We start from the raw sequence: 20,293 nt of genomic DNA, 5'->3' as shown, positions 1-20,293 counted from the left end.
CATCAATACATTACAGATGAGAACCCTGCATCAATACATTACAGATGAGAACCCTGCATCAATACATTACAGGTGAGCCCGGCATCAATACATTACAGGTGAGCTCTATAGTCATTAACTTTTGGGCAAACTCGTGAAGGACACCTGGGAAAACTTCATACTAAAATATGATGTAGCGCTCTCATTCTTCAAAGTATCAGTCTGACACTGTGCATGTTGTGGACAACAGATAAATGATCTTGTCAGCTTCCTGTCTCAATGTAAAAGGCCTTTTGCATTTCAACGATGATGAAATAAAAATAGGAAACAAATGTTTTTCTGTTTGTTTTATCTGATTTCAGATCTATTGGCTCCCGAGTGGTGCAGCAGTCTTAGGTACTACAGACCCTGGTTAGAATCTGGGCTGTATCACAGCTGTCTACGGCATCTTGCTTCTCGGTGCAAGAGGCGTTACTGCAGTCCCTGGTTTGAATCCAGGCTGCCTCACATCCGGCAATTTGAAATTCATAGAGAAAGCTATTGTAGCAACCGTAACCCTAAACCTGGCGACCTCGTCAAGAAGTTCAGACATTTTGGTGTAACAGTTAAGGTGTTGACAGTCGCTGGACCCAGGTTTGAGTTCAGCTCAGGGCCTCGCTCTGAATTCACTACACTATGAATACAAGGACTGACCATCCATGAGGTCATAATGATAATTTAACCAGGTTTCTAGGATATATAGTATATTCTAGAATTCATCCATGATGTCATAATGATAGTTTAACCAGGTTTCTAGGATATATAGTATATTCTAGAATTCATCCGTGATGTCATAATGATAGTTTAACCGTGGTCCTTCTGTAGCTCAGTTGGTAGAGCATGGCGCTTGTAATGCCAGGGTAGTGGGTTCGATCCCGGGACCACCCATACGTAGAATGTATGCACACATGACTGTAAGTCGCTTTGGATAAAAGCGTCTGCTAAATGGCATATATTATTATTATTATTATTATTATTATTAGGTTTCTAGGATATATAGTATATTCTAGAATTCATCCGTGATGTCATAATGATAGTTTAACCAGGTTTCCAGGATATATAGTATATTCTAGAATTAATTCATGATGTCATAATGATATGACCATCCATAAGGTCAAAATTATAGGTTTAACTAGATTTCGAGGGCTATACAGTGTTAGTTTACCGACAGTGGCGTCATGCCAGATTATGTTTTGGTTTCTGATGGGGGAAATACAGTTAAACATTTGAGGCTATTTTAAGTTCTATTCTTCAAGAATGAATCGCTATTATGGCTGAGCCCATTTAGTTGATTGTTCTGGTCGATAGGCTGTTGTTCGACCAAGATTTATGTCGTCCAACAGTCTCAAATATATACGTATGTACGTACGGTCACTATGGCGACGACGTCATCCATTATTAATGAGGCCGTTGACGGATGTGGTAAACTCCTTAATGCCATTGGATGAATCCCTGAACATATTCCATTCTGTGCTAATGAAGCTGTCCTGTAGCTTAGCATCTGGTACTTCCTGTTTGAGGTTTATGTTGTCCAACAGTCTCAAATATATACGTATGTACATACGGTCACTATATTCATGTGTTAGTGTCCATTACATACATTTCCCCTGGTGGTATTCATACCTGTTAGTGTCCATAACTTACATACATTTCCCCTGGTGGTATTCATACCTGTTAGTGTCCATTACATACATTTCTCCTGGTGGTATTCATACCTGTTAGTGTCCATTACATACATTTCCCCTGGTGGTATTCATATGTGTTAGTGTCCATAACTTACATACATTTCCCCTGGTGGCATTCATACATGTTAGTGTCCATAACTTACATACATTTCCCCTGGTGGCATTCATACGTGATAGTGTCCATAACTTACATACATTACCCCTGGTGGTATTCATACCTGTTAGTGTCCATTACATACATTTCCCGTGGTGGTATTCATACCTGTTAGTGTCCATTACATACATTTCCCCTGGTGGTATTCATACCTGTTAGAGTCCATTACATACATTTCCCCTGGTGGTATTCATACCTGTTAGTGTCCATTACATACATTTCCCCTGGTGGTATTCATACCTGTTAGTGTCCATAACTTACATACATTTCCCCTGGTGGTATTCATACCTGTTAGTGTCCACATCTTGAAAAGGAACAACAGAGAATTTTACTCCACAAGAGGAAAGACAGACAATCATTACATTACATTACATTACATTTAAGTCATTTAGCAGACGCTCTTATCCAGAGCGACTTACAAATTGGTGCATTCACCTTATGACATCGAGTGGAACAGTCACTTTACAATAGTGCATCTAAATCTTAAAGGGGAGGGGGGGGGAAGCCAAAGAGAAACATGCTGCTGAAATGTAACAAGAAAGCAGTAAGTTCAAAGACAGAATCACTGTAGTTTACAACTTTAGAACTTTAGAACCTTAGAACTTGTACAACATACACTTTATTAGAATCACTGTAGTTTACAACTTTAGAACTTTAGAACCTTAGAACTTGTACAACATACACTTTATTAGAATCACTGTAGTTTACAACTTTAGAACCTTAGAACTTGTACAACATACACTTTATTAGAATCACTGTAGTTTACAACTTTAGAACCTTAGAACTTGTACAACATACACTTTATTAGAATCACTGTAGTTCAGAACTTTAGAACCTTAGAACCTTAGAACTTGTACAACATACACTTTATTAGAATCACTGTAGTTTACAACTTTAGAACTTTAGAACCTTAGAACTTGTACAACATACACTTTATTAGAATCACTGTAGTTTACAACTTTAGAACCTTAGAACTTGTACAACATACACTTTATTAGAATCACTGTAGTTCAGAACTTTAGAACCTTAGAACCTTAGAACGTGTACAACATACACTTTATTAGAATCACTGTAATTCAGAACTTTAGAACCTTAGAACCTTAGAACGTGTACAACATACACTTTATTAGAATCACTGTAGTTTACAACTTTAGAACTTTAGAACCTTAGAACTTGTACAACATACACTTTATTAGAATCACTGTAATTCAGAACTTTAGAATCTTAGAACCTTAGAACGTGCACAACATACACTTTATTAGAATCACTGTAGTTCAGAACTTTAGAACCTTAGAACCTGTACAACATACACTTTATTAGAATCACTGTAATTCAGAACTTTAGAACCTTAGAACCTTAGAACGTGTACAACATACACTTTATTAGAATCACTGTAATTCAGAACTTTAGAACCTTAGAACCTTAGAATGTGTACAACATACACTTTATTAGAATCACTGTAGTTCAGAACCTTAGAACCTTACAACTTGTACAACATACACTTTATTAGAATCACTGTAGTTCAGAACTTTAGAACCTTAGAACTTGTACAACATACACTTTATTAGAATCACTGTAGTTCAGAACTTTAGAACCTTAGAACGTGACCAACATACACTTTATTAGAATCATGTCGAATTACTAAACTAACAATGGAATGTTCCTCAACAAAAGAATGGAAGAAGATGGGACTTTAAAACAGGGTGTCCCAACTCTGTGGTCACTAAAGATCCCATGGCACTGATGAAGCTGGTCATCTGATTGGTCGAGGAGGCGGGCCTTCTGACTTTGTGGTTGTGGTTGCTAAAGATCCCATGGCACTGATGAAGCCAGTCAGCGCACACACTCTCTCATCTGATTGATTAAGGAGGCGGGCCGTCTGACTTTGTGGCTGTGGTCCCATGACACTTATTTCAAAGATATGTAAGTGTGGTTAGGGAGCTGAGTTCCCCTGTACACTGTAAAGAGCTTTTGGGCGTCTAGAAAAGTGTGATGTAATTCAATTATTATTATTGAGTGTTTTGCCATCTTCCACAGCTTGAAGATCATTCCTTTGTACAGAGACAGAAATTGATACATAATACGTATAAAGGTGAACTGCAAGGCGATATTAAACAGCGCCCACGTTATCTGCAACATTAAACAGCGCCCACGTTATCTGCAATATTAAACAGCGCCCACGTTATCTGCGATATTAAACAGCGCCCACGTGATCTGCGATATTAAACTGCGCCCACGTGATCTGCAATATTAAACAGCGCCCACGTGATCTGCAATATTAAACAGCGCCCACGTGATCTGCAACATTAAACAGCGCCCACGTTATCTGCGATATTAAACAGCGCCCACGTTATCTGCAACATTAAACAGCGCCCACGTGATCTGCAATATTAAACAGCGCCCACGTGATCTGCAATATTAAACAGCGCCCACGTGATCTGCAATATTAAACTGCGCCCACGTGATCTGCGACATTAAACAGCGCCCACGTGATCTGCGATATTAAACAGCGCCCACGTTATCTGCTTTCCTGGTTTGCAGATAAATATGAAGTATATCAACTTACTGTTTACTAAGTAAAAATCTCCAGATGTTAAATAAATAAATCACTATAAGAAGGTGCCAGAGTGGCACATAAAGTTAAAAGGTTTTCATCTTAATATCAGACAAAAAAAATCTGTCTATTTCAAACATTTTAATTGTTGTGCACATTGCTGTGAAACTGTGCACATTTTAAATAAAAATATATTTAAAAAAAAACATGTGGATATTAGAGTAAACCTATTTTGGGATAGGGCAAGTAACTGATTAAGGGTCAACATCATGATAAGCTTGTTAACCTGTAAGTTAGGACAAGTAAGAGTCAACATCATTTGGGTTAGGACAAGTAAGTAGCCAACATCATTTGGGTTAGGACAAGTAAGAGCCAACACCATTTGGGTTAGGACAAGTAAGAGTCAACATCATTTGGGTTAGGACAAGTAAGTAGCCAACATCATGATGAGTTTGCAAGCTGAGTTTGAATAAGACGTCCAATTACCATTTTGTATTTAAAACGGTTGGTGTTATTATAGATAATAAATAACCACATCGTTGATGTATCATTTATAACGGTTGGTTTTATTACAGCTGATAAATATCATTGATGAAACGCTGGATAAAATACATGCTTGTCTCTTGTCTGCCCCTGCAAGCCTGTCGGTATACGCGTCATCACACACCCTCATCTGATTGGTCATTTCCCGAGAGCAGTAAAACGGTATTAGTAGTGTCGTCACACGAGTAGGCGGTCTTCTGACTTTCTGACTTTTATGGCTGATATGAAAAAAGAAAAAGAGAATGGACCCCTTTTACTGGCACAATTTACAGGTGATTATGTACGGTGTAATTTTTTCAATATATTTTTTTTTTACTTTTATTTAACTAGGCAAGTCAGTTAAGAACAAATTCTTATTTACAATGACAGCCTACCAGGGAACAGTGGGTCAACTGCCTGTTCAGGGGCAGAACGACAGAGTTTTACCTTGTCAGCTCGGGGATTCGATCCAATCTTTTGGTTACTAGTCCAACACTCTAACCACCAGGCTACCTGTGTGTACATGATATATATATGTATATATATGCCATTTAGCAGACGCTTTTATCCAAAGCGACTTACAGTCATGTGTGCATACATTCTACATATGGGTGGTCCCGGGGATTGAACCCACTACCCTGGCGTTACAAGCGCCATGCTCTACCAACTGAGCTACAGAAGGAGTACACACAAAATAAATGTTGACTATTTAGATTAAAAAAAAATATATATACATAACAATAACAAATAAATCACATCATTTTTCTCATTAATTATTAATTATTCATTTAGAAAGTATACATGTCAGGACTCTTATTCTGAAGGATACTAAAAATCCGCGACCCGGAAGTACTTAGTTCATCTTACCTGTTTCACGACAGTCTAGTCAGTCACCTCTGTGGCTTGCTATCCAACATAGTCTAAACATTGGAGCTCTTTAGACGCTTTCGGTGTATATTTGCCTCTGTGTGTTAAACTTCTTTCGTGTAGCTAGTTGCCCCACTTAAGTTCATATTTACGTTGTTAGACAGGTAGCTAGCTAAGTTAGCTTAGCACCAGGCTACTCGTTAATGCTAACAAGCATCACCAACCATGAGTTCACTGAGCTACTCCCCTCTTGCTAAAGAAGAGGAGGTCTGCTGGACGGAGAAAGAAGCTCTGGGGCTGAACGTTGTCGTAAAAGAAGAGGAGGAGGATGTTTCAGTAAAAGGAGAGGAAGAAGCTTTCAGAATGAAAGAGGTGGAAGAGGTAGAGGAATCTTTTAGATGGAAAGAGGAGGAGGAGGGCATAGAGGCTGTCACAGTGGAAGAAGAGGGGTAGAAGCTTTCAGAATGAAAAATGAGGAAGAGGAGGCAATAACATTTAAAGAAGAAAATGAGGATGTTATAGTGAAAGAAGAGGAAGAACCTTTTAGAGTGAAAGATGAAGAGGGGATAGAGGCTGTCACAGTGAAAGAAGAAGAGGTAGAAGCTTTCAGAATGAAAAATGAGGAAGAGGAGGCCATAACATTTAAAGAAGAAAATGAGGATATTATAGTGAAAGAACCTTTTGGAGAGGAAGAGGAGGCTATCTTACATAAAGAGGAGGAGGAAGATGTATTGGGAGATGAAGAGGAGGTGGAAGGAGAGGAAGAGGAGGCTGAAGATCTGATTATCACCAGTGAGTACTGTCTTAATAAAAGCAGGGCCACAAACTGCCCTTATTGAATTAATATATCGTTTTAATATCTGGCTCTGGGCCTCGCCATTGATTCTGGGAGAATATAACTTATAAATGTCCACTGAACTCAGAACCTAAAAGATACGCTTGTTTGTAATATGTTATGATGTATTAATAGAATTGTAATACAGTGGGCCAAAATAAGTATTTAGTCAGCCACCAATTGTGCAAGTTCTCCCACTTAAAAAGATGAGAGGCCTGTAATTTTCATCATAGGTACACTTCAACTATGACCGACAAAATGAGAAAAATGATTTTTAATGAATTTATTTGCAAATTATGGTGGAAAAAACTTTTGTTATTGACCACATACTTATATCTCAATACTTTGTTATATACCCTTTGTTGGCAATGACAGAGGTCAAACGTTTTCTGTAAGTCTTCACAAGGTTTTCACACACTGTTGCTGGTATTTTGGCCCATTCCTCCAAGGCAGCAGCTACTCTTCCTGGGGTTTATTATGGATCCCCATTAGTTCCTGCCAAGGCAGCAGCTACTCTTCCTGGGGTTTATTATGGATCCCCATTAGTTCCTGCCAAGGCAGCAGCTACTCTTCCTGGGGTTTATTATGGATCCCCATTAGTTCCTGCCAAGGCAGCAGCTACTCTTCCTGGGGTTTATTATGGATCCCCATTAGTTCCTGCCAAGGCAGCAGCTACTCTTCCTGGGGTTTATTATGGATCCCCATTAGTTCCTGCCAAGGCAGCAGCTACTCTTCCTGGGGTTTATTATGGATCCCCATTAGTTCCTGCCAAGGCAGCAGCTACTCATCCTGGGGTTTATTATGGATCCCCATTAGTTCCTGCCAAGGCAGCAGCTACTCTTCCTGGGGTTTATTATGGATCCCAATTAGTTCCTGCCAAGGCAGCAGCTACTCTTCCTGGGGTTTATTATGGATCCCCATTAGTTCCTGCCAAGGCAGCAGCTACTCTTCCTGGGGTTTATTATGGATCCCCATTAGTTCCTGCCAAGGCAGCAGCTACTCTTCCTGGGGTTTATTATGAATCCCCATTAGTTCCTGCCAAGGCAGCAGCTACTCTTCCTGGGGTTTATTATGGATCCCCATTAGTTCCTGCCAAGGCAGCAGCTGCTCTTCCTGGGGTTTATTATGGATCCCCATTAGTTCCTGTCAAGGCAGCAGCTACTCTTCCTGGGGTCCAAACACATTAAGGCACTTACATCACACAGAAAACAAAATAATATATAAAACAGTACATCATATAACATTATTACACCAGTACATATCTACAACACAATACAGCAATATCACAAGTGGCTGTATCACAAGTGGCTATCCATGCTGTCCCCCAGCCACTCAGCAACAATGGTATCCATGCTGTCCCCCAGCAACAATGGTATCCATGCTGTCCCCCAGCAACAATGGTATCCATGCTGTCCCCCAGCAACAATGGTATCCATGCTGTCCCCCAGCAACAATGGTATCCATGCTGTCCCCCAGCCACTCAGCAACAATGGTATCCATGCTGTCCCCCAGCCACTCAGCAACAATGGTATCCATGCTGTCCCCCAGCAACAATGGTATCCATGCTGTCCCCCAGCCACTCAGCAACAATGGTATCCATGCTGTCGCCCAGCCACTCAGTAACAATGGTATCCATGCTGTCCCCCAGCCACTCAGCAACAATGGTATCCATGCTGTCCCCCAGCAACAATGGTATCCATGCTGTCCCCCAGCCACTCAGCAACAATGGTATCCATGCTGTCCCCAGCAACAATGGTATCCATGCTGTCCCCCAGCCACTCAGCAACAATGGTATTCATGTTGTCCCCCAGCAACTCAGTAACAATGGTATCCATGCTGTCCCCCAGCCACTCAGCAACAATGGTATTAATGCTGTCCCCCAGCAACAATGGTATTCATGCTGTCCCCAGCAACAATGGTATTCATGCTGTCCCCCAGCAACAATGGTATTCATGCTGTCCCCCAGCAACAATGGTATTCATGCTGTCCCCCAGCAACAATGGTATTCATGCTGTCCCCCAGCAACAATGGTATTCATGCTGTCCCCCAGCAACAATGGTATCCATGCTGTCCCCCAGCCACTCAGCAACAATGGTATTCATGTTGTCCCCCAGCAACTCAGTAACAATGGTATCCATGCTGTCCCCCAGCCACTCAGCAACAATGGTATTAATGCTGTCCCCCAGCAACAATGGTATTCATGCTGTCCCCCAGCAACAATGGTATTAATGCTGTCCCCCAGCAACAATGGTATTCATGCTGTCCCCAGCAACAATGGTATTCATGCTGTCCCCCAGCAACAATGGTATTAATGCTGTCCCCCAGCAACAATGGTATTCATGCTGTCCCCCAGCCACTCAGCAACAATGGTATCCATACTGTCCCCCAGCCACTCAGCAACAATGGTATCCATGCTGTCCCCCAGCCACTCAGCAACAATGGTATCCATACTGTCCCCCAGCCACTCAGCAACAATGGTATCCATGCTGTCCCCCAGCAACAATGGTATCCATGCTGTCCCCCAGCAACAATGGTATCCATGCTGTCCCCCAGCCACTCAGCAACAATGGTATCCATGCTGTCCCCCAGCCACTCAGCAACAATGGTATTCATGCTGTCCCCCAGCAACAATGGTATCCATGCTGTCCCCCAGCCACTCAGCAACAATGGTATTCATGCTGTCCCCCAGCCACTCAGCAACAATGGTATCCATGCTGTCCCCCAGCAACAATGGTATTCATGCTGTCCCCCAGCCACTCAGCAACAATGGTATCCATGCTGTCCCCCAGTAACAATGGTATCCATGCTGTCCCCCAGCAACAATGGTATTAATGCTGTCCCCCAGCCACTCAGTAACAATGGTGTCCATGCTGTCCCCAGTAACAATGGTATCCATGCTGCCCCCAGCCACTCAGCAACAATGGTATCCATGCTATCCCCCAGCCACTCAGCAACAATGGTATCCATGCTGTCCCCCAGTAACAATGGTATCCATGCTGTCCCCAGCAACAATGGTATCCATGCTGTCCCCCAGCAACAATGGTATCCATGCTGTCCCCCAGTAACAATGGTATCCATGCTGTCCCCCAGTAACAATGGTATTCATGCTGTCCCCCAGTAACAATGGTATCCATGCTGTCCCCCAGTAACAATGGTATCCATGCTGTCCCCCAGCCACTCAGCAACAATGGTATCCATGCTGTCCCCCAGCAACAATGGTATCCATGCTGTCCCCCAGCCACTCAGCAACAATGGTATCCATGCTGTCCCCCAGCAACAATGGTATCCATGCTGTCCCCCAGCCACTCAGCAACAATGGTATTAATGCTGTCGCCCAGCCACTCAGCAACAATGGTATCCATGCTGTCGCCCAGCCACTCAGCATCAATGGTATTCATGCTGTCCCCCAGCAACAATGGTATCCATGCTGTCCCCCAGCCACTCAGCAACAATGGTATCCATGCTGTCCCCCAGCCACTCAGTAACAATGGTATTCATGCTGTCCCCCAGCAACAATGGTATCCATGCTGTCCCCCAGCAACAATGGTATCCATGCTGTCCCCCAGCCACTCAGCAACAATGGTATTAATGCTGTCGCCCAGCCACTCAGCAACAATGGTATCCATGCTGTCGCCCAGCCACTCAGCATCAATGGTATTCATGCTGTCCCCCAGCAACAATGGTATCCATGCTGTCCCCCAGCCACTCAGCAACAATGGTATCCATGCTGTCCCCCAGCAACAATGGTATCCATGCTGTCCCCCAGCCACTCAGTAACAATGGTATTCATGCTGTCCCCCAGCAACAATGGTATCCATGCTGTCCCCCAGCAACAATGGTATCCATGCTGTCCCCCAGCAATAATGGTATCCATGCTGTCCCCCAGCCACTCAGCAACAATGGTATTAATGCTGTCGCCCAGCCACTCAGCAACAATGGTATCCATGCTGTCGCCCAGCCACTCAGCATCAATGGTATTCATGCTGTCCCCAGCAACAATGGTATTCATGCTGTCCCCCAGCCACTCAGCAACAATGGTATCCATGCTGTCCCCCAGCCACTCAGTAACAATGGTATTCATGCTGTCCCCAGCAACAATGGTATCCATACTGTCCCCCAGCAACAATGGTATCCATGCTGTCCCCCAGCCACTCAGCAACAATGGTATCCATGCTGTCCCCCAGCAACAATGGTATCCATGCTGTCCCCCAGCTACTCAGCAACAATGGTATCCATGCTGTCCCCCAGCAACAATGGTATCCATGCTGTCCCCCAGCAACAATGGTATCCATGCTGTCCCCAGCAACAATAGTATCCATGCTGTCCCCCAGCAACAATGGTATCCATGCTGTCCCCCAGCAACAATGGTATCCATGCTGTCCCCAGCCACTCAGCAACAATGGTATCCATGCTGTCCCCCAGCCACTCAGCAACAATGGTATCCATGCTGTCCCCCAGCAACAATGGTATCCATGCTGTCCCCCAGCCACTCAGCAACAATGGTATTAATGCTGTCGCCCAGCCACTCAGCAACAATGGTATCCATGCTGTCGCCCAGCCACTCAGCATCAATGGTATTCATGCTGTCCCCCAGCAACAATGGTATCCATGCTGTCCCCCAGCCACTCAGCAACAATGGTATCCATGCTGTCCCCAGCCACTCAGTAACAATGGTATTCATGCTGTCCCCAGCAACAATGGTATCCATGCTGTCCCCAGCAACAATGGTATCCATGCTGTCCCCCAGCAACAATGGTATCCATGCTGTCCCCCAGCAACAATGGTATCCATGCTGTCCCCCAGCCACTCAGCAACAATGGTATCCATGCTGTCCCCCAGCAACAATGGTATCCATGCTGTCCCCCAGCAACAATGGTATCCATGCTGTCCCCAGCAACAATGGTATCCATGCTGTCCCCCAGCAACAATGGTATCCATGCTGTCCCCAGCAACAATGGTATCCATGCTGTCCCCCAGCCACTCAGCAACAATGGTATCCATGCTGTCCCCCAGCCACTCAGCAACAATGGTATCCATGCTGTCCCCCAGCAACAATGGTATCCATGCTGTCGCCCAGCCACTCAGCAACAATGGTATCCATGCTGTCGCCCAGCCACTCAGCATCAATGGTATTCATGCTGTCCCCCAGCAACAATGGTATCCATGCTGTCCCCCAGCCACTCAGCAACAATGGTATCCATGCTGTCCCCCAGCCACTCAGTAACAATGGTATTCATGTTGTCCCCCAGCAACAATGGTATCCATACTGTCCCCCAGCAACAATGGTATCCATGCTGTCCCCCAGCCACTCAGCAACAATGGTATCCATGCTGTCCCCCAGCAACAATGGTATCCATGCTGTCCCCCAGCCACTCAGCAACAATGGTATCCATGCTGTCCCCCAGCAACAATGGTATCCATGCTGTCCCCCAGCAACAATGGTATCCATGCTGTCCCCCAGCAACAATATTATCCATGCTGTCCCCCAGCAACAATGGTATCCATGCTGTCCCCCAGCAACAATGGTATCCATGCTGTCCCCCAGCCACTCAGCAACAATGGTATCCATGCTGTCCCCCAGCAACAATGGTATCCATGCTGTCCCCCAGCCACTCAGCAACAATGGTATTAATGCTGTCGCCCAGCCACTCAGCAACAATGGTATCCATGCTGTCGCCCAGCCACTCAGCATCAATGGTATTCATGCTGTCCCCCAGCAACAATGGTATCCATGCTGTCCCCAGCCACTCAGCAACAATGGTATCCATGCTGTCCCCCAGCCACTCAGTAACAATGGTATTCATGCTGTCCCCCAGCAACAATGGTATCCATGCTGTCCCCCAGCAACAATGGTATCCATGCTGTCCCCCAGCAACAATGGTATCCATGCTGTCCCCCAGCAACAATGGTATCCATGCTGTCCCCCAGCCACTCAGCAACAATGGTATCCATGCTGTCCCCCAGCAACAATGGTATCCATGCTGTCCCCCAGCAACAATGGTATCCATGCTGTCCCCCAGCAACAATGGTATCCATGCTGTCCCCCAGCAACAATGGTATCCATGCTGTCCCCCAGCAACAATGGTATCCATGCTGTCCCCCAGCCACTCAGCAACAATGGTATCCATGCTGTCCCCCAGCCACTCAGCAACAATGGTATCCATGCTGTCCCCCAGCAACAATGGTATCCATGCTGTCCCCCAGCCACTCAGCAACAATGGTATTAATGCTGTCGCCCAGCCACTCAGCAACAATGGTATCCATGCTGTCGCCCAGCCACTCAGCATCAATGGTATTCATGCTGTCCCCCAGCAACAATGGTATCCATGCTGTCCCCCAGCCACTCAGCAACAATGGTATCCATGCTGTCCCCAGCCACTCAGTAACAATGGTATTCATGCTGTCCCCCAGAAACAATGGTATCCATGCTGTCCCCCAGCAACAATGGTATCCATGCTGTCCCCCCCAGCCACTCAGCAACAATGGTATCCATGCTGTCCCCCAGCAACAATGGTATCCATGCTGTCCCCCAACCACTCAGCAACAATGGTATCCATGCTGTCCCCAGCAACAATGGTATCCATGCTGTCCCCCAGCAACAATGGTATCCATGCTGTCCCCCAGCAACAATGGTATCCATGCTGTCCCCCAGCAACAATGGTATCCATGCTGTCCCCCAGCAACAATGGTATCCATGCTGTCCCCCAGCCACTCAGCAACAATGGTATCCATGCTGTTTTGTTCTCTGTGTCTCTCCTCTATGTTCTCTGTGTCTCTCCTCCATGGTCTCTGTTGTGTCTCTCCTCCATGGTCTCTGTTGTGTCTCTCCTCCATGGTCTCTGTGTCTCTCCTCCATGTTCTCTGTGTCTCTCCTCTATGTTCTCTGTTGTCTCTCCTCCATGGTCTCTGTTGTGTCTCTACTCCATGGTCTCTGCTGTGTGCATTTCCACATTTTGTTACATTACAGCCTTATTCTAAAAGTGATTAAACCGTTTTTTTCCCTCTCATCAATCTACACACAATACCCCATAATAACAAATCAAAAACAGGTTGTTTATCATTTTTTGTTAATTCTAACAAAAATAAAAACAGGAATATGACATTTACATAAGGAGTCAGTACTTTGTTGAAGCACCTTTTGGTAGCGATTACAGCCTCAGTCTTCTTGGGTTTGACTACAAGCTTGGCACACCTGTATTTGGGGAGTTTCTCCCATTCTTCTCTGCAGATCCTCTCAAGTTCTGTCAGGTTGGATGGGGAGTGTCGCTGTACAGCTATTTTCAGGGTCTCTCCAGAGATGTTCGATCGGGTTCCAGTCCGGGCTCTGACTGGACCACTCAAGGACATTCCGAGACTTGTTCCGAAGCCACTCCTGCGTTGTCTTGGCTGTGTGCTTAGGGTCGTCGTCTTGTTGGAAAGATGAGGACCCCAGTCTGAGGTCCTGAGCACTGGATCAGGTTTTCATCAAGGATCTCTCTGAACTTTGCTCCATTCATCTTGCCCTCGATCCAGACTAGTCTCCCTGGCCCTGCCGCTGAACGACATTCCCACAGTATGATTCTGTCACCACCATGCTTCACCGTAGTGCTAGATTTCCTCCAGATTTAACATTCAGGCCAAAGAGTTAAGTTTTGGTTTCATCAGACTAGTCTCCCTGGCCCTGCCGCTGAACGACATTCCCACAGTATGATTCTGTCACCACCATGCTTCACCGTAGTGCTAGACAGTATGATTCTGTCACCACCATGCTTCACCGTAGGGCTAGATTTCCTCCAGATTTAACATTCAGGCCAAAGAGTTACGTTTTGGTTTCATCAGACTAGATAATCTTGTTTCTCATGGTCAGACAGTCCTTTAGGTGCCCTTTGGCAAACTCCAATGCCTTTTACCGGTCCTTCTGTAGCTCAGTTGGTAGAGCATGGCGCTTGTAACGCCAGGGTAGTGGGTTCGATTCCCGGGACCACCGATACGTAGAATGTATGCACACATGACTGTAAGTCGCTTTGGATAAAAGCGTCTGCTAAATGGCATATATTATATATTATTATATTATTACCGAGGAGTGGCTTCTGTCTGGCCAATCCACCATAAAGGCATGATTGGTAGAGTGCTGCGGAGATGGTTGTCCTTCGGGAAGGCTCTATATAGACAGGTGTGTACCTTTCCAAATGATGTCCAGTCAATTGAATTTACTGCAGGTGGAGTCCAATCAACTTGTAGAAACATCTCCAGGATGATCAATGGAAACGGGATGCAACGGAACTCAATTTCGAGTCTTATAGCAAAGGGTTTGAATACTTATGTAAATAAGGTATTTCTGGGGGTTTAAAAAAAAACCTGTTTTCACTTTGTCACTATGGGGTATTGTGATGTCATTATGGGTTATTGTGTGTAGATCGACGAGGATAAAAATGTAATCCATGTTTAGAATAAGGCTGTAACGTAACAAAAAGTGGACAAAGTCAAGGGGTCTGAATATTTTCCGAAGGCAGTGGAGGTCTCTCCATTGACCCAACTGTTGGTCAGCCTATGTTAGAGCTGCTATCTGACCTTGTTACCTAACAGAACGCCCTGGTTGGTCAGACTATGTTAGAGCTGCTATCTGACCTTGTTACATAACAGAACACCCTGGTTGGCCAGCCTATGTTAGACCTTCAATCTGACCTTGTTACCTAACAGAACACCCTGGTTGGTCAGACTGTTAGAGCTGCTATCTGACCTTGTTACCTAACAGAACGCCCTGGTTGGCCAGCCTATGTTAGAGCTGCTATATGACCTTGTTACCTAACAGAACGCCCTGGTTGGCCAGCCTATGTTAGAGCTGCTATCTGACCTTGTTACCTAATATATATAATATATGCCATTTAGCAGACGCTTTTATCCAAAGCGACTTACAGTCATGTGTGCATACATTCTACGTATGGGTGGTCCCGGGGATCGAACCCACTACCCTGGCGTTACAAGCGCCATGCTCTACCAACTGAGCTACAGAAGGACCACAAGGGGTCTGAATATTTTCCGAAGGCAGTGGAGGTCTCTCCATTGACCCAACTGTTGGTCAGCCTATGTTAGAGCTGCTATCTGACCTTGTTACCTAACAGAACGCCCTGGTTGGTCAGACTATGTTAGAGCTGCTATCTGACCTTGTTACATAACAGAACACCCTGGTTGGCCAGCCTATGTTAGACCTTCAATCTGACCTTGTTACCTAACAGAACACCCTGGTTGGTCAGACTGTTAGAGCTGCTATCTGACCTTGTTACCTAACAGAACGCCCTGGTTGGCCAGCCTATGTTAGAGCTGCTATATGACCTTGTTACCTAACAGAACGCCCTGGTTGGCCAGCCTATGTTAGAGCTGCTATCTGACCTTGTTACCTAATATATATAATATATGCCATTTAGCAGACGCTTTTATCCAAAGCGACTTACAGTCATGTGTGCATACATTCTACGTATGGGTGGTCCCGGGGATCGAACCCACTACCCTGGCGTTACAAGCGCCATGCTCTACCAACTGAGCTACAGAAGGACCACAAGGGGTCTGAATATTTTCCGAAGGCAGTGGAGGTCTCTCCATTGACCCAACTGTTGGTCAGCCTATGTTAGAGCTGCTATCTGACCTTGTTACCTAACAGAACGCCCTGGTTGGTCAGACTATGTTAGAGCTGCTATATGACCTTGTTACCTAACAGAACGCCCTGGTTGGCCAGCCTATGTTAGAGCTGCTATCTGACCTTGTTACCTAACAGAACGCCCTGGTTGGCCAGCCTATGTTAGAGCTGCTATCTGACCTTGTTACCTAACAGAACGCCCTGGTTGGCCAGCCTATGTTAGACCTTCAATCTGACCTTGTTACCTAACAGAACGCCCTGGTTGGTCAGACTATGTTAGAGCTGCTATCTGACCTTGTTACCTAACAGAACGCCCTGGTTGGCCAGCCTATGTTAGACCTGCTATCTGACCTTGTTACCTAACAGAACGCCCTGGTTGGTCAGACTATGTTAGAGCTGCTATCTGACCTTGTTACCTAACAGAACGCCCTGGTTGGCCAGCCTATGTTAGAGCTGCTATATGACCTTGTTACCTAACAGTACGCCCTGGTTGGCCAGCCTATGTTAGAGCTGCTATCTGACCTTGTTACCTAACAGTACGCCCTGGTTGGCCAGCCTATGTTAGAGCTGCTATCTGACCTTGTTACCTAACAGAACGCCCTGGTTGGCCAGCCTATGTTAGAGCTGCTATATGACCTTGTTACCTAACAGTACGCCCTGGTTGGCCAGCCTATGTTAGAGCTGCTATCTGACCTTGTTACCTAACAGAACGCCCTGGTTGGCCAGCCTATGTTAGAGCTGCTATATGACCTTGTTACCTAACAGAACGCACTGGTTGGTTTAAAACTTGTACTGTAATGTGGACAAGACTAAATACATGTTGTTCTGTAGTTCAGGATGTTTCAGATGGACCATATATTTATTCACTGGATGGTTTTACCCATCGATCGGGTTCCTATAAATATCTGGGCATTTGGATTGACAAAGACTTCATGTTTTTCTTCTTTTTTTTAGATATGGATGAGATAGTTTAAAAAATCTCAGATTTAAAGTGGGCTTTTTAAGAAACATTTAAAAAAATATATTTTTAGATCTTGCCTCTCCCCTAACAGCAGAAAGCAGATGGAACAATCAACAGTTCTAAAAAAAAGTTTTTCTACCATTTCCCTTCATGTTAAGAAAATATCTGATTTTCTGTGGAGTTTTAGTGACCTCATGGCACAGTGTGGGCAGATTGAACAGTGACCTCATGGCACAGTGTGGGCAGATTGAACAGTGACCTCATGGCACAGTGTGGGCAGATTGAACAGTGACCTCATGGCACAGTGTGGGTGGGTTTACAGTGTTTGTTTTATTATTGTTTATATCAGAAAGCCTAAATCTTGCCCTAAAAAAATAGGATGGATGGAACTTTTAAAAGCCATTACCTGAGATTATTGCGAATATCAACCAATCAGCATTTTATAATGGTTATATTTTGAAGGATCTAGTCTGGATTAAACCTCATAGGAAGACAGTTTAATCATTCATTCAGGTCTCTGTTTAACAAAATAATCTGTTTTATCTTTGGCAGGAGAGAGACCAGACTCTCACTCTGACAGCGGGAAGAGTCCTTCAGGGGACCCAGACCCAGAGAAGAGTCCTTCAGGGGAACCAGACCCAGAGACGCCCAAACCAGCGACAGGACACAACTGCTCCCAGTGTGGAAAGAGTTTTAAGTGGTTATCTAAGCTCAAAGAGCATGAGAGAACACACACAGGAAAAAAGCTCTTCCAATGTTCCCATTGTGAAAAGAGATTTAACCAGTCATCACTTCTGAAAGAGCATGAGAGAATACACACAGGAGAAAAGCCTTTCCAATGTCCCCAGTGTGGAAAGGGTTTTACATGGTTAAGGCACCTGAAAGAGCATGAGAGGATACACACAGGAGAGAAGCCTTTCCATTGCTCCCAGTGTGGAAAGCGTTATACTCGATTAGCACACCTAAAAATACATGAGAGAATTCACTCTGGAGTGAAGGCTTACCTCTGTTCCCAGTGTGGAAAGAATTTTAGGTGGTTAGAGAACCTGAAGCAGCATGAAAGGACACATACAGGGGAGAAGCCTTTCCATTGCGCTCAGTGTGGAAAGGATTTTACCACATTAGGGAACGTAAAAGAGCATAAGAAGAAACACACAGGAGAAAAACCTTTACAATGTTCCCAGTGTGGAAAGCGATTTACACATTTAGGAAATCTGAAAAGGCATGAAGGAATACACACAGGAGAAAAACTCTACCACTGCTCTCATTGTGGAAAGCGTTTTACCCAGTTAGGGTATTTGAAAAAACATGAGAAAATACACTCTGAAGAAAAGCCTTATCCCTGTTCCCACTGTGGAAAGAGTTTTCGGTGGTTAGGGGACCTGAAAGAGCATGAGAGGACGCACACAGGGGATAAACCTTACCATTGCTCCTTGTGCGGTAAGGATTTTACCAAGTTAGGGAACCTAAAAGAGCATAAGAAGAAACACACCGGAGAAAAGCCTTACCAATGCTCCATGTGTGAAAAGACCTTTACCCAGTTAGGGGGCCTGAAATATCATGAGGGGACACACACAGAAAAAAAGACCTACCACTGCTCTCAGTGTCAAAAGACATTTACCCGATTAGGGAACCTGAAAAAGCATGAGAGAATACACACACTCAGGTGAGGATAAGACCGTCCACTGCTCCCAGTGTAGAAAGAGTTTAGGTCAGTTAGAGCAGGAAAAACACATACAACCATTACTACTGCTAGGGAGCCTGAAAGAGCAGGAAAAACACATACAACCATTACTACTGCTAGGGAACCTGAAAGAGCAGGAAAAACACATACAACCATTACTACTGCTAGGGAACCTGAAAGAGCAGGAAAAACACATACAACCATTACTACTGCTAGGGAACCTGAAAGAGCAGGAAAAACACATACAACCATTACTACTGCTAGGGAACCGGAAAGAGCAGGAAAAACACATACAACCATTACTACTGCTAGGGAACCTGAAAGAGCAGGAAAAGGAGGATTCTAATTGCACTGAGAAGTCAGGTGGGGCAGTGAGTGGATGTGCTTGTTTTGAAATCAAACCGCGTAGCCGCGTGTACACAGTTGTTTATTTTCTTTGCTAGTTATTAGCCCAGTTGTAGCTCATTTCTGGTCAGCAATGGGGAGTGATGGCTTCCTACGGGTATATACACAGGAGGAGAAGACATACCACTGCTCTCATTGTGGAAAGACATTTTCCCAGGCAGAGGACCTGAAATCACATGAGAGAATAGAGACGCTGTGTTCTGACTTGTGTTTTTTTATTTTAATAAACTTGCAAAAATGTATAAAAAACAGTTTTTGCTTTGTCATTATGGGGTATTTTGTATAGATTGAGTAACAAAAAATGTATTTAATTAATTTTAGAATAAAGCTGTAACGTAACAAAATGTGGAACAAGTCAAAGGGTCTGAATACTTTCTGAAGGCCCTGTATGTCATGACTGCCCTCACGAAAAACAGATATAGTCAGTATATATATATATAGTATATATAGTCAGTATATATATATAGTATATATAGATACAGATATAGTCAGTATATATATATAGTATATATAGATACAGATATAGTCAGTATATATATATATAGTATATATAGTCAGTATATATATATAGTATATATAGTCAGTATATATATATAGTATATATAGATACAGATATAGTCAGTATATATAGATATAGTATATATAGATATAGTCAGTATATATATATAGTATATATAGTCAGTATATATATATAGTATATATAGTCAGTATATATATATAGTATATATAGATACAGATATAGTCAGTATATATAGATATAGTATATATAGATATAGTCAGTATATATATATAGTATATATAGATATAGATATAGTCAGTATATATATATAGTATATATAGTCAGTATATATATATAGTATATATAGATACAGATATAGTCAGTATATATATATAGTATATATAGATATAGATATAGTCAGTATATATATATAGTATATAGTCAGTATATATATATAGTATATATAGATACAGATATAGTCAGTATATATATATAT

General features: G+C 43.8%; 1 protein-coding gene across 1 annotated transcript; it reads left to right on the top strand.

Annotated features, from left to right (window-relative positions):
• The first annotated feature begins 6,258 nt into the window (after positions 1–6,258).
• On the top strand, positions 6,259–19,560 carry LOC124017468 (zinc finger protein OZF-like). The gene is made up of 2 exons (XM_046332672.1): positions 6,259–6,592; positions 17,762–19,560. The coding sequence occupies exons 1-2, from the start codon at positions 6,265–6,267 to the stop codon at positions 18,877–18,879; spliced, it is 1,446 nt and encodes a 481-aa protein (XP_046188628.1). The 5' UTR covers positions 6,259–6,264; the 3' UTR covers positions 18,880–19,560.
• Positions 19,561–20,293: the final 733 nt, after the last annotated feature.

This window comes from Oncorhynchus gorbuscha, unplaced genomic scaffold, assembly GCF_021184085.1.
Source record: "Oncorhynchus gorbuscha isolate QuinsamMale2020 ecotype Even-year unplaced genomic scaffold, OgorEven_v1.0 Un_scaffold_2166, whole genome shotgun sequence".
Taxonomy (NCBI): domain Eukaryota; kingdom Metazoa; phylum Chordata; class Actinopteri; order Salmoniformes; family Salmonidae; genus Oncorhynchus; species Oncorhynchus gorbuscha.
Note: the sequence above shows the minus strand (reverse complement) of the source record. Positions and strands in the feature narration are given on the sequence as shown.